This window comes from Sciurus vulgaris (genome assembly GCF_902686455.1).
Source record: "Sciurus vulgaris genome assembly, chromosome: 8".
NCBI classification, from domain to species: domain Eukaryota; kingdom Metazoa; phylum Chordata; class Mammalia; order Rodentia; family Sciuridae; genus Sciurus; species Sciurus vulgaris.
Window position 1 is genome coordinate 83,356,486 of NC_136468.1, and position 13,411 is coordinate 83,369,896.

The 13,411-nt window shown below is 38.9% G+C and overlaps 1 protein-coding gene across 1 annotated transcript in view; it reads left to right on the forward strand.

The window, feature by feature from the left end:
• Positions 1-13,411, forward strand: part of DNAH11 (dynein axonemal heavy chain 11) — a 335,620-nt gene that overhangs the window by 86,922 nt on the left and 235,287 nt on the right. Inside the window, 1 exon segment of the mRNA XM_079151923.1 lies at positions 723-849. Within this exon segment, the coding sequence (XP_079008049.1) occupies positions 723-849 (127 nt within the window).

The following is a 13,411-nucleotide window of genomic DNA, read 5'->3' on the forward strand; positions in this document are numbered from 1 at the left end:
TGTTTAGCCAATAATCTTGGGGATTCTGGGGCTCTGGCTCAGTTTTGATTGGCTAAGGACAATGAAAGAGAAATGATTCTAGATCTTGTGACTCCTCTGAAGATCTGAGAGAATGGATGACAGTTGTGTTTTGTAGACATTCAATGTGGGGTGGGGAGGGAAGGACCCGTCACCAGTCACACCTTACTAATGCATTTGTGCTCAGCTTGAACAATGCCAAACCCAGGGTTCATTAAGCAACCAGTGACATAAACCCCAGTCTGATATTTAGCCTCAACTAGTGTATGTGTGCGTCCTCCCAGTTAGTATGACTTTTGCATCAGTTGCAGCAGTGTGGTGGTGTCAGAGGAGGGAGACACCCTGTTCCATAGTGAACTCATTGTGATGAATGGACAGGCAAAAGGAGCTGGGTTTGTTCTGTTGAAGTGTTGGTGACTGAATGGGCAAGATGTGCTTAATGGGGGCGGAGTGTGGGGGATGAGAGAAGAATGGGGGAACTTTACATTATGTAGAAGGAAATGAGAGGGAGGGGCTATGAAAGATGGTGGAATGAGACAGACATCATTACCCTAGGTACATGTATGATTACACAAATGTTATGGATCTACATTGTGCACAACCATGGAAATGAAATGATGTACCCCATTTGTGTACAATGAATCAAAATGCAGTCTGCAAAAAATAAAAAAAAAAATTAAAAAAATTTTTTTTCATTCATCTAGGCTTTCTCTTTGTGAAAAAGCTCTTGCTGAATACCTGGAAACCAAGCGTGTAGCTTTTCCTCGCTTCTATTTCATCTCCTCCGCTGACTTACTTGACATCCTCTCAAAGGGAGCTCAGCCTAAACAGGTAATTTTTTTTTTTTTAATCTCACATTATACTGTTAGCTAAGGAATGCCCCAGTTTCCCTGTCATTATCAGGTGCCATCTGTCATGTCACATGTGCCAGGAACTAGAAAATCTGCAGTTAAAATTCTTAATGCAGCATGCAGGATGTCAGAGCCTTTGCTAAAAGAGGTCTGAAGAGTAACCACCTGGTGTTCAGTACAGGGGCAGGATATTGAGTGTTGAGCTTGGGGTCCTGAAAGAAGTCAACAGAGAGAGGCACAGGCTCCAGGTCCCCTGGGTTCCAGGGCAAGGCTGGAGCGCGTTGGCAAGATGAACGCCTGCCTAGGGAAAATGGCTGCTTGTGGGAACAAGATCGTGGCTTGTGCTTTTTTGCAGTTCCCTCAGTTCCAAAAAAAAAAAAAAATCATTATGTCAGACTAGTCTTGAGTACTGTCACTGTTGTATTTGTATAATTTCAGACTCATCCTCTGGTTTCCCCTATCCAGAAATCAGAAATAAAATAATGCACCACCTTGCTGATTCCTGTGTCAATACTACTGAAAGCAAATAAAAGCAGATACCATTTTTTGCCTTCTGAGAGGGACAGACTGATCTGGGACACAGCTTGTACACATGTAGAGCATTGCTTTCTGTCATTTTTGAGAGGACGTCATCTCTCCCTTAGGCCTACCCAGTTGTCCCCCTCATTTACTTCTTGCAGTTGTAAGAGCTGACCTAAGAGCCTGCTCTGAAGTAGACTGTCATTGCAGATTATTTTGAAACTGAAGGTTGTGCTTTACCACTGGAGTTCTGTCCATGTTATTTTTCTCAAAAAAAAAAAAAAAACAAAAACAAAAACAAAAACATTCTTTAGGTATTTTTATGCCATTTTCTTTGGAATATGTGTCTCTTTGCTCTACAGTTTCCTGAATTTTGATATTGTTTGGACACAGTATTTATCTTGATGCTTCTTTCTTGTTCATCATTTAACTTTGAACCTAAATTCAATTGGATGGCTATTATTGCTTAGAATACAAGTGAAATCTTGCTATTAATGACAGAGTTATTGGTCAATTTTTTCAGGCTTCCCTTGCAGCTACTGTTTTGTATATTAACCCCTGGATGGATTTGCACACAAATTTTCTCTAATTAGATTGAGTAGGAGCACACTACATCCATTCCTTACATAAACATGTAGTACACAATTAGACACCCACTTTTTTTTTTTTTTAATGGTGTTAGAAATCCAGGCTTTCTGCATGCTAAGTAAACACCTGACATCTGGGCTGCATCCTCAGCCTTAGGTGCTTTTTAAAAAAACAACAACAAAATGAATTTGAATCATAACAGTCATAATCACACTTATGCTCCAATAATTCCCTGTGGGCATCTTCATGATCAGCAGCTTGAGACCTGTGAGGTAGAGGGTATCATGTCCTATTCCAGGCATTCCTGAAAACCTTTCAAATCCAAATACTTACAATGCAAAATGAATTTCCCATATGTAAATCAGAGGAAAAATGTAAAAGTCTGTAATGAGGATAGCATTCTCTTTCTTTTAATTATAGTCATTAAAGTCAACAGTCTCAGTGACTTTTATTGAGCAGTATTAGTTCCATGGAATAACAGACATTGAACGGTTTAAATTTTTCTTCAAGTCCTAATCCCAAATGTGCCCTTCAGAATCTTCATACACTAGTAGCAGACGCCTTTATAATGTCCTGGGCAAGTATCATAATTCCCTAAAAAATGAATAAATAGCCAGGTGTGGTGATGCACACCTGTAATCCCAGTGACTGGAGATGCTGAGGCAGAAAGATTGAAAGTTCAAAGTCAGCTGCAGCAACTTTTGCCAGGTCCTAAGCAACTTAGCAAGACCCTGTCTCAAAATAAAAAATAAAAAGAACTAGTAATGAGGCTCAGTGGTAAAGTACCTCTGGGCTCAGTCCCCAGTATCAAAATAAATAAGCAAACAAACCATAAACCAAAACCAACTTAGCTAGTTGGAAATTGCAGTTCATCTCCATGTGAAGGCCAGACTTTCACCTGTGCACCTGGAGCTGAAGATTGGAGGCAGGTGTTGATTGTTTCCTCTTCTTCCTACCTGTTTATCATGGGGAGGGTTTATAGCAGTATCTGTCCATTGTTGCCCCCCCACTACCAGTTTTTTTGGTACTAGGGCTTGAGCTCAGGGCCTTCTTCATGACAAGCATGTGTCCTCCCACTAAGCCTCACCCCAGCCCCTTGTCACCATCTTCATGATTGTTTCTGCTTCTCTGGTCAGCAATGACTGTCCATCTTCACAATCAACAGCGAGGAGTCACATGTTGGGTCCCTTGTGGACCAAGCTTGAAAGTCCTCAGGGGACAAAGGGACCTCCCCCGGGGAAGGGGATAAATGGCAGAGCCAATTGTTGCTCAGCTCTCCTAGTTTTTGCCTGGCCAAGGTAACCAGCCTTCTGGCACATCATCTTTCTCCACCTGCCTAAGCAGATGTCCAAACAAGAGACATGGTGAAGGTTCACTTCCTGCAGGCACCATGGCTTCTATGAGTTGTTCTCTAGCTCCTCTCACTTGACCCTAATGGAAGCTGGGGAATCATGGCTTCGCCTTCCCCACAGGAGTCAGGGAAACCCCTGGGCAGCCTGCTTGGGGATGACAGCTCACAGCTGCAGGATTCTGCCTTTCTTCTCTCCATGCCTTTCCTACTTTCCAGAGAAGGAACCAACAGATGTAGATGATTGAGCAAGCAGGGTGTTGAGAAGTGTTTCACCAAACCCTGGAGGGACTAACCCATCCTAACCCATGTCTGCTGTCCTCGAAATGCGCATGTGCCTTCATTGAAGTCCTAGGGGGTACTGGGGGAAGAAATCACACAATGTATTCTTGTCACCTATTCTCATCACCTGCCTTTGAGATCACCAAAAAATGCCTCATGCCTTAGCCAGGCAACATGTTGGCTCATGGTCCATACCTTCCTGCCACCAACTTTTTTTTCAAACTTCAGTGGTATGCCTTTTTTTTTTTTTTTTAACTTTTTAAAATTGTTCTAATTAGTTGTACATGATAGCAGAATGCATTTGTATTCATTGTACACAAATGGAGTACAACTCTTCATTTCATATCTATACATAGGGTAATCATGTCTGTCTCATTCTACAATCTTTCCTTTCCCCGTCCTCTCCCCTCCCCTCATTTCCCTCTACACAATTCAGTGTTCCTCCATTCTTCCCTTACCACACCCCCAACATGTTATGTATCAGCATCCACTTATCAGAGAAAACATTGGGTCTTTGGTTTTGGGGATTGGCTTATTTCACTTAGCATGATATTCTTCAATTCCATCCATTTACCTGCACACACCATAATTTTTTTCTTTTTCATGGCTGAGTAACATTCCATTGTGTGTATATACCACAAATTCTTTATCCATTCATCTGTTGAAGGGCATCTAGGTTGGTTCCACAATCTAACTATTGTGAACTGAGCTGCTATGAACATTGATGTGACTATGTTACTGTAGTACACTGATTTTAAGTCCTTTGGATATAAACCAAGGAGTGGGATAGCTGGGTCAAATGGTAGGTCCATTCCAAGTTTTCTGAAGAACCTCCATACTGCTTTCCAAAGTGGTTGCACCAGTCTGCAGTTCCACCAACAATGTATGAGTGTAAGTGATATGCTTTTTTAATCTTTAATGCTTTTTCTTTCCACAGCATGACTAACTTATTCTACAGAACACTACCTTCTCTATTCCTGGTGACTTATTGCAGTGATCCTGCCACCTGACTCATTCATAGGATTACAATCATAGTCTAAATTCCTGAATTTCAAGTACATTCTTCAGTACTAGTGCTAGGGCTACTTCTTAATGAATGACTAGATAGTATAGGATGCTTTAAATATTTTAAATTATAATCATACTGAGGTTAAATCATGGCATGGCAATTTCCAGCATCTTTGCCATGCTGATGAACACCAGCAATTGGCTGTTGGCACCACATTTATACAAGCAGGAGGATATGTCTGTCTACCAGTTAAGGGGGTCAGCCATGTGGCTGTAGAGTAGACACAGTTTATGGTTCTCTTGGGCTGCCAGCTTGGAAGTGATTAGATTTCTGATATAGTCTGAAATTTTGAGGAGAGTCCTATTATTTCAAATTAAGCTTAAAATGTGATTTCAGTGAGATCTTTTTAGTTATACTACTAAAACTTTGAATCATTCACATTCAAGTAAGATGTTGTCCCACTGTTACTGATGGTCCATGATTAGAAAATGTGTTCAGCAGACTTTGTGGTGCAAATAACCATTCCAGAGTGATTTGTTGGGTCAGGAGATGGAGAAGGAGCAGCAAAGAGAAATTTGTGTCATCTACTGCCCTGGTTGACTTTGATCCCTGGAAGAATGGGTTCTGCAGGGTGAACATGCGTTCTGAATTTTTGGTCATTGACTGTGCAATAGTTGATTCCTTTGGCAGTTATGAGGGACAGCATGGTCTTGCTATACTCTCCTACCCTCTTTGTAATATTGGAATCACTTTCAGACCACCATACAGGGCTTTTGCATCTCTGCCTTTTGTGCTGACATTCCTAAATGTGCTCCCTATAGTGTGGCTGAGATAACAAGGCAACTGCAGTTTGTGGGGTAACAATGCAATTTCCCGGTAAAAGACACCCTTTGTAGGCAGATAACTCATGTTGACATCTTGTGAATGACTTGAATTCTTCAGACCCCGTTCCTCTACCCACACTCAATTTAAGAATGTTGGTCCAAGTGAGTTTCTGAAGTTAATTGTGGAATTTGATCAGCCTGAGCACATCAGCCAGGGAGGTCTGATACCACTACAGCATCCATTCTACAAGCACAAGTTTCCAATTTAAGACACGGGGGTTGAAAGGTTGGATGCAATTTGGTGTGTCTAGAATGCCTTTGGCAATTAATAGTTGTCAGTAAGCTAAGTTAAGGTCGAGTTTTTCAAGATTTTCTTACCCCAGCCCGACCTCCCAAGGGCATGGATTATCTGAAGGACTGCAGGCTTAACTTCAGTAGTAAAACTCTCTGGTAGTTGCTCTGAAAATAAAACTTAAAGATGTACTTGAAGGATTCATGGGCATGGTGGAATAGCTATGTGCACCTGGTATGAAGCTCTTAGTAACATTCTTTGATGTTCCCCGCCCCCTTTACAAAAATATCCACTTATGTTTTGCAACCAAAGTAATATGGTGACTGAAGCTGGTGTCTGAGTGTGACTGACTGCATCTGTGCTGTTTTAGGGGTTGTCACGAGTCACATGTGGTTATTAATCATTTGACATGTGACAATGAGGAGTTGACTTTTTAGTTTGAGTAAGTTTCAGAAGATCTAAATTTGAAAACTGATATTCAATTCAGCCATCTGAAAGCATAAGTGTTTGAAATAACTTGGGTATATGAGTCTACCTTCGCCTCTGTATGTTTTATGGAACCTAAATAGAGATGAGGCATTTTTGACAAAAGATCCAAATTGAAGTACACTAAAAATATAAAATACACACCTGGTTTCAAAGACTTACTACAAGATAGATATGCAAAATATTTCATTAAGTTTTATATTTCTCATGTTAAAATAATAATCTGGATATACTAGGTTTAATATATTAAAATTTTACTTTTTTAGTTAATGTGGGAGCTAGCTGGGTGCAATGGAGCCTATAACTCCAGTGACTTGGGAGTCTAAGGCAGGAGGATTGCAAGTTTGAGGTCAGCCAACTGGACAACTTAGTGAAACCCTGTCTCAAAATTTTAAAAATAAATAATGAAAACAACTGGGGGTGAAGCTCATTGGTAAGTGCCCCTGGGTTCAGTCCCCAGTAACACATTATTATTCGTATGGGTGCTTGAAAATTGGAGTGGTAGGAATTGAAGCTGCAATGCATTCTATAGAACTAGATTAAAATATATATATATATATATATACACACACACACCTAGGAATGCTTAATATTTGCATCAAGGAAGGTCCTTCAAGGGCATGAACACTACATAAAAGGAGTGCCAACTTGTCTTCTAAGAAATCCCCTGAAGTTTCAGCAATGAGACAGACGGCACTCAACTGATACCTGTAATATTGGCATTCAGAAAGGTTCTTATGAGAAACGGGCTGCATATTAGGCCAAGAAGCACGGCTGGATCTTAACAGGGCCAATACCTAGACCCCGCATCCCAAGAGCACAGTGTGTTTTTGGGAGCTTCCATTCCGTTATCTTCCTGAGGGGGTAAAAGTGTCTCGGCATTTGCATTTCAGGAATGGGGACGAGGGACCTCAGCACCTGTTCCTAGTGTCCCCTGCCTTCACTGGCAAGGGAATATTTCTCTTTGGAGAGTGAAGAGGAAAAAGGGTCAAAATGCAGATGGTGAGGCAAGGGCATGCAAGAATGAGTTTTAGATGAAAGCGATACAAAAATAAATAAAATCTGATTTTTTCTAGAGGAAGTAGAAGGCTGGAGGGATAATAGCTTCCTAATGTGGAGGAAGGGATTGCCCCGACTCTAGGTTAGGACTGAAGAAGGAATGGAGAAGAGGAAGCAGAAGGCAACGGACATTGAAGATGCCCATGCCTTGACCATCTTGCCATTGGTCATGTCTTCCTTCAGCTGATGATAAGGTACAGAAGCTGCTCATGAAAGGAGTTTCAGTCCCTGCCCAAGGAGAGCAGCAGAATTAATGGATATATCATATTTCAAATGCATTCCTTTAAATAAGACAACCTGATACCCACAAGTTTAGATGTGTGACAAGAAAACAGAATCTAGTGTTTAGATAAATTTGTCATAAACTACATTTCCAATGGATTATCATTTATTATCTAAAACTAGTTCATATAATCACAAGTTATGTATTTTTTTTTAAATTTTGCAAATGTGTTGCCATTGCTCTAAAATCTACTGCAGTTCTGTTACCAGGATTTTCTCCAGAGCCAGTTTGTAAGCTCTATAATTATATCAGGGTTATTGTAATGTGAGATTAAAGTAAAATGTTGCTCTAATGTTATGAGATCCAAATATTAAATGTTTTAATTGTGAGGTCCTGCCGACAAGGCGTTCGAGGCCCTTCCAGCCTTGGTTTCATGGCACTTAACATCAATAGATAGGGCCCCCTGCAAAGTTGCATTTCTTCTGGGAACTACTAGAAAAGCTGAACAGTATGGTGATCTGAATCTGTTTAAATGCAGTGAAGGGCATTTAAAGAACATTGAGGAAAATCAAGGCTTCAGGGGTGACGATGTGAGCAGGAGGTGGCAGAGTGAGGTCTACCTGCTGTGTGGCACTGCTTTTCCCTGTGAGCTATTTTTGTTGATTCATGGATGTGCTGGGTCTACCACACTGACCAGAGCTTTCCTTAGTCTCAGAGAACTTGAACGAAGGAGAGAAATAAAACACTGAAAGCAGAGATAATTGAACAATAAGAAATGGTTTTAAGGTCATTTGGTTATAAATTTGCTGGGAAGAAGGGGCATCTATGTTCCAAATCACAAAATCATTTTCAATTGGGTATAGATGTAAATGTGAAAGGTAAAACAGTGAAATGATGTAGAACATATGAAACAGAGGACATCTTCATGATCTTGGGATAAGCAAAAATTTCTTGAATTGGACACAAACATATTAGCTATGAAGGGCATGTTTGATGGATTTGGCTATATTAAAAAGTTTTTAAACTTTGGTTTATCAAAAGATATTAAGAAACTAACAATGCAAACAACAAATTTGGGAAAAATGTTTGCAAAACATTAAACCAAAGATTCATAAGCAGAATGTAACTCCTCCAAAGAAACAAAGACAGATATTTTAGTATACAAGTATGAAAAAGCAGAATACTTAAGCAGTTCATAAAAAAAGATATTCTACTGGCTCGTAAACATGAAGTATAGCTTAACTTCATAAGCAAGCAGAGAAATGCAAATTAAAATTACAAGGATGGGCCCAGTTCTGCTTCTGGCAGAGATGGAGTAACAGGAAATGGATTTATTCTTCTGTCTGAAACGGACAAGAACTTTGACAAAATATACGAAGCAGCCACTTTCTAGACACTGGACATCAGAAGTGGAAGACAATGATTTATAGCAGAGTAGGAACATGTGGAGTGAACTCCAGTTTGCTGCTTTTAAGAGAATTTCTAGATCATGGCATGTGAAGGAAATCCAGGAAGAATCTGAGTTGACTAGAATTTGTAGAACAGAATACCAAAGAGGAAAGAGATCTCCAGAAACGTATAGAAAGGCTTCTTAGAATAGTCAGCAGAATTTTTTATTAATACATATGTATTACGGTGACTACCCAAGCCTGGAGAAAGATCCATCTGAGAGATTTAGTTCCCAGTGTTCTCACAGAGCTAGAAATAGTGCCTATTTCTACCAACTAGACTGGAAAACCCTTATTATTTATGGATAGAGTACTGACAAAGTCTTGCTGGTAATGGAGAATAATTAGCTCTAGGTTGGACACTACTCTACCCAGGGCAAACATTTTTTTCTGCCAAACAAATCTTAATAGCAATAAGGATCCATAAGGATCAAATTGTCTCCAAGTAATTTAACTGCATTCCAGAACAAAACTCTGGAATATAATAAAATATAACAAAATATATTCAGCATTGAGCAAGATAAAGTTCACAGTGCTTAGCATCCCGTTAAAGGTTACTGGCCATGTGAAGAAGCAGAAGTATTCAACACATAAAAGAGGAGATAAATCAATAAATCAAAACTGACCCAGAACTGGGACAGATGTTAGAATTGGCAGACAAGGACATCATAAGTTATTACAACTATATTCCATATGTTTCAAAAGTCAAGTATAGATATGGAGATTATAAGAAAGTTCCATATGTGCAATTGAACTTCCTAACATGTTGGGGGTGTGAGGGGGGACAAGGCAGAAAAGGAGACAAAAAAAATCTTTGCCAAAAACCAAAAAACCTAAACTTTTCAAATTGAAGGGAAAGTATAGTATAAATTTACAGACTCAAGATACTCAATAGGCCCAAACACAAGAAACAACAACAACAAAAGGCATTGAATTGACAAAATTGGTCAAACTCAGTGACAAATGAATCTACACATTGCTCTTACAGCCACAGTATGTACAAAGAAGCAAATGTAAGGATTACAACAGACTTTGCACAGGAAACAATGGAGTGAGCAGACAATAGGCAACTATTTAAACCTGCTGTAAGAAAAAGAATGTGGACCTGAGATTCTTTACCCAGTAAACATATCTTTTAAAAATGAACGCAAAATAAAGATATTTTCAGACATTGAAAAGCTGGAAAATTTCATTACCAGCAAACTGGCACTACAAGAAATGTTAAAGGAAGTGCTTTAAGCAGAAGGAAGATGATACCAGATGGAAATTTGGATCTGCACGTACAAAAAATATGAGCATTGAAATGTTAACTGCATGGAACTAGTTGAAACAGGCACGTTAACCATCCTTCAGAAGGCAGATGGTATGGAAAGAACAGACACCTTGAAATCATATAGACATGAGTTTAAATACTGACTGTCGATCCTACGTTGTTGCTTTATGTTTCAGAACATCAATTTCCTTATGTGTCAAATGGGAAGACAGTAGGTACTCTCTTTGTTTTTAAGTGACAAGTAAAATAAACTGTATACGGAAACAGGAAAAATACTTAGCACATAATATTGTAAAGATGGTCACAAGTTCGTCCTCATCCTGCATCCATACCCTTTCTTTTTAAATTTTTTTATTAGTGTGTTAATAGTCATATATAATATTGAGGTTCATTTTGACATAAATATACAAGTGTGACTTATAATTTGATCCAATACTGTCTCTAGCACTTCCCTTTCCCTCTCCTCCTCCCTCGTTTTCCCCCTTTCCTCTACTCTATGCGTTTTATTTTCTTCCATTTATTTATTCATTTTTTGGCAGGAAGTGTGTACGGGGGATTGGACTCAGGGGCACTCGACCACTGAGCCACATCCCCAGCCCTATTTTGTATTTTATTTAGAGACAGGGTCTCACTGAGTTGCTTAGCACCTTGCTTTTGCTGAGGCTGGTTTTGAACTCTCGATCCCCCTTGCCTCAGCCTCCCGAGCTGCTGGTCTTATAGTCGTGCACCACCAATGCTCAGTCTTGTATTTATCTATAGTTTTTTTTTTAATTGGTGTATTATAGATATACATCAAAGTGAAATTCATTGTGGTATATTCATATATGTACCTAAGAAAGTTTGGTCAGATTCGTTCCACTGTTCTCCCCTTTTCCTGTCCCTCCTCCATTCCTTTCAATCCTCTTCACTCATCTCTGTTCTATTTTCATTTTAATAGCTCTAAACTAGAAGCAACCTAAATGCCCCTTAACAATAGAATGGTAATTACATTGTGTGACAGTCACACAGTGGAGTACCACATGGCAAGGAACACAAACAAGCCAACAAACTAGTCTATACCTAGTAACATGAATAAATTCCAGTAACGTAATGTTGAGCAATAGAAGGTAGGCATAATAGAACACACTCTGTACGACTGCTCATTTGGAAAGAGAATGCTCTTATTTTTAAAAGATAACGTTCACGTTTAAAGGAATGGTAACTGCCATGGATATCCAGTCTTCTGGGTATGAATGATCTGTTTTTTAATGACAGTGGTTACAAGAGTTTTGTTCACTTTCTTAAAATTTATCACAGTATGCCTTTTTCTTTATAAGTGTTTCAATTTCCAAAAGTTTATTTGAAATATCCTAGCATGTGTGTTGTGAACACATTTATATAAAATTATACAATATATGCATGCCAAAGATTTTAAGGAAGAAGCAGAATCAACCCCATATGCACTGATGTGTGGATATGTCTAAGCTATCTTAATAAGTACAAAAATCAAATTACAAAATGTCATATATACTTTGATTATTTCTGGTAAAAACAAATCTGGGTTATATAAGTAATTGTGCATTCATTTTTGGAAGTTTGAAAACAGAACAAATACATAGGAGATGAGAATAATATGCTTCTAGATGCTCTTTTTGAGTATAGCTTTTTAAGTGTGCCTGTGCTTATGTCCCAACATATATATTTTATTAAAACTGGAGGATCAAGGACCTTGGAATCAGACCAGAGACCCTGCATCTTATAGAAGAAAAAGTAGGTCCAAACCTTCAACTTGTTGGCTTAGGATCAGACTTCCTTAATAGGACTCCCATAGCACAAGAAATAAAAGCAAGAATCAACAACTGGGATAGATTCAAACTAAAAAGCTTTCTCTCAGCAAAGGAAACTATCAGTAATGGGAAGAGAGAGCCTACAGAGTGGGAGAATATCTTTGCCACTCATACTTCAGATAGAGCGCTAATTTCCAGAATCTATAAAGAACTCAAAAAACTCTACACCAAGAATACAAATAACCCAATCAACAAATGGGCTAAGGAAATGAATAGACACTTTACAGAAGAAGATCTACAAGCAATCAACAAGATATATTAAAAAATGTTCAACATCTCTAGTAATAAGAGAAATGCAAATCAAAACTACCCTAAGATTTCATCTCACCCCAATTAGAATGGCGATTATCAAGAACACAAGCAACAATAGGTGTTGGCGAGGATGTGGGGAAAAAGGTACACTCATCCATTGCTGTTGGGGTTGCAAATTAGTGCAGCCACTCTGGAAAGCAGTATGGAGATTCCTCAGAAAGCTTGGAATGGAACCACCATTTGACCCAGTTATCCCACTCCTTGGCCTATAGCCAAAGGACTTAAAATCAGCATACTACAGAAATACAGCCACATCAATGTTTATAGCTGCTCAATTCACCACAGCCAGATTGTGGAACCAACCTAGATGTCCTTCAGTTGATGAATGGATAAAGAAACTGTGGCATATATATATACAATGGAATATTGCTCTGCCATGAAGAATGATAAAATTATGGCATTTGCAGGCAAATGGATGAAATTGGAGAATATCATGCTAAGTGAGATAAGCCAATCTCAAAAAAACTAGAGGACAAATGATCTCGCTGATAAGCAGATGAGGACATATAATGGGGGTAGGAGGGGTTAGCGTTAGGGTTAGGGTTAGGTTTAGGGTTAGGGATAAGGAGGGTGGTAAGAATGGAGGAAGGAAGGACTGTATAGAGGGAAAAGAGGGGTTAGAGGGGTGGGGGGGAAGGGGAAAAAATAACAATGAATCAAACAACATTGCCCTATGTAAATTTATGATTTTTAATAAAAAAAACTGGAAATTCCTCTATAATGCAATGTTTAATAGCTATAAAAGTTTCCATTATATGTATGTACCATAACAGATTTAACCAACTTTTGAAGATTTAGACCTCAACAGTGTTATATACCCTTATACCATCATCAATGTTATTATTTTTGAAATAAAATAGAACAATTATCTACTATTTTGACAGATTAGCTTAACATGTTTTTCCCCTGTAGTGCTGAGAATCAAACTCAGGGCCTCACACATACCAGGTTAGCACTCTACCACTGAGCCATATCCAGAGTCCCTAGCTTAAATTTTTATACATGTAAAAATAACACATTCTATCTTACTGCAGAAGAATAATATCTACAAAA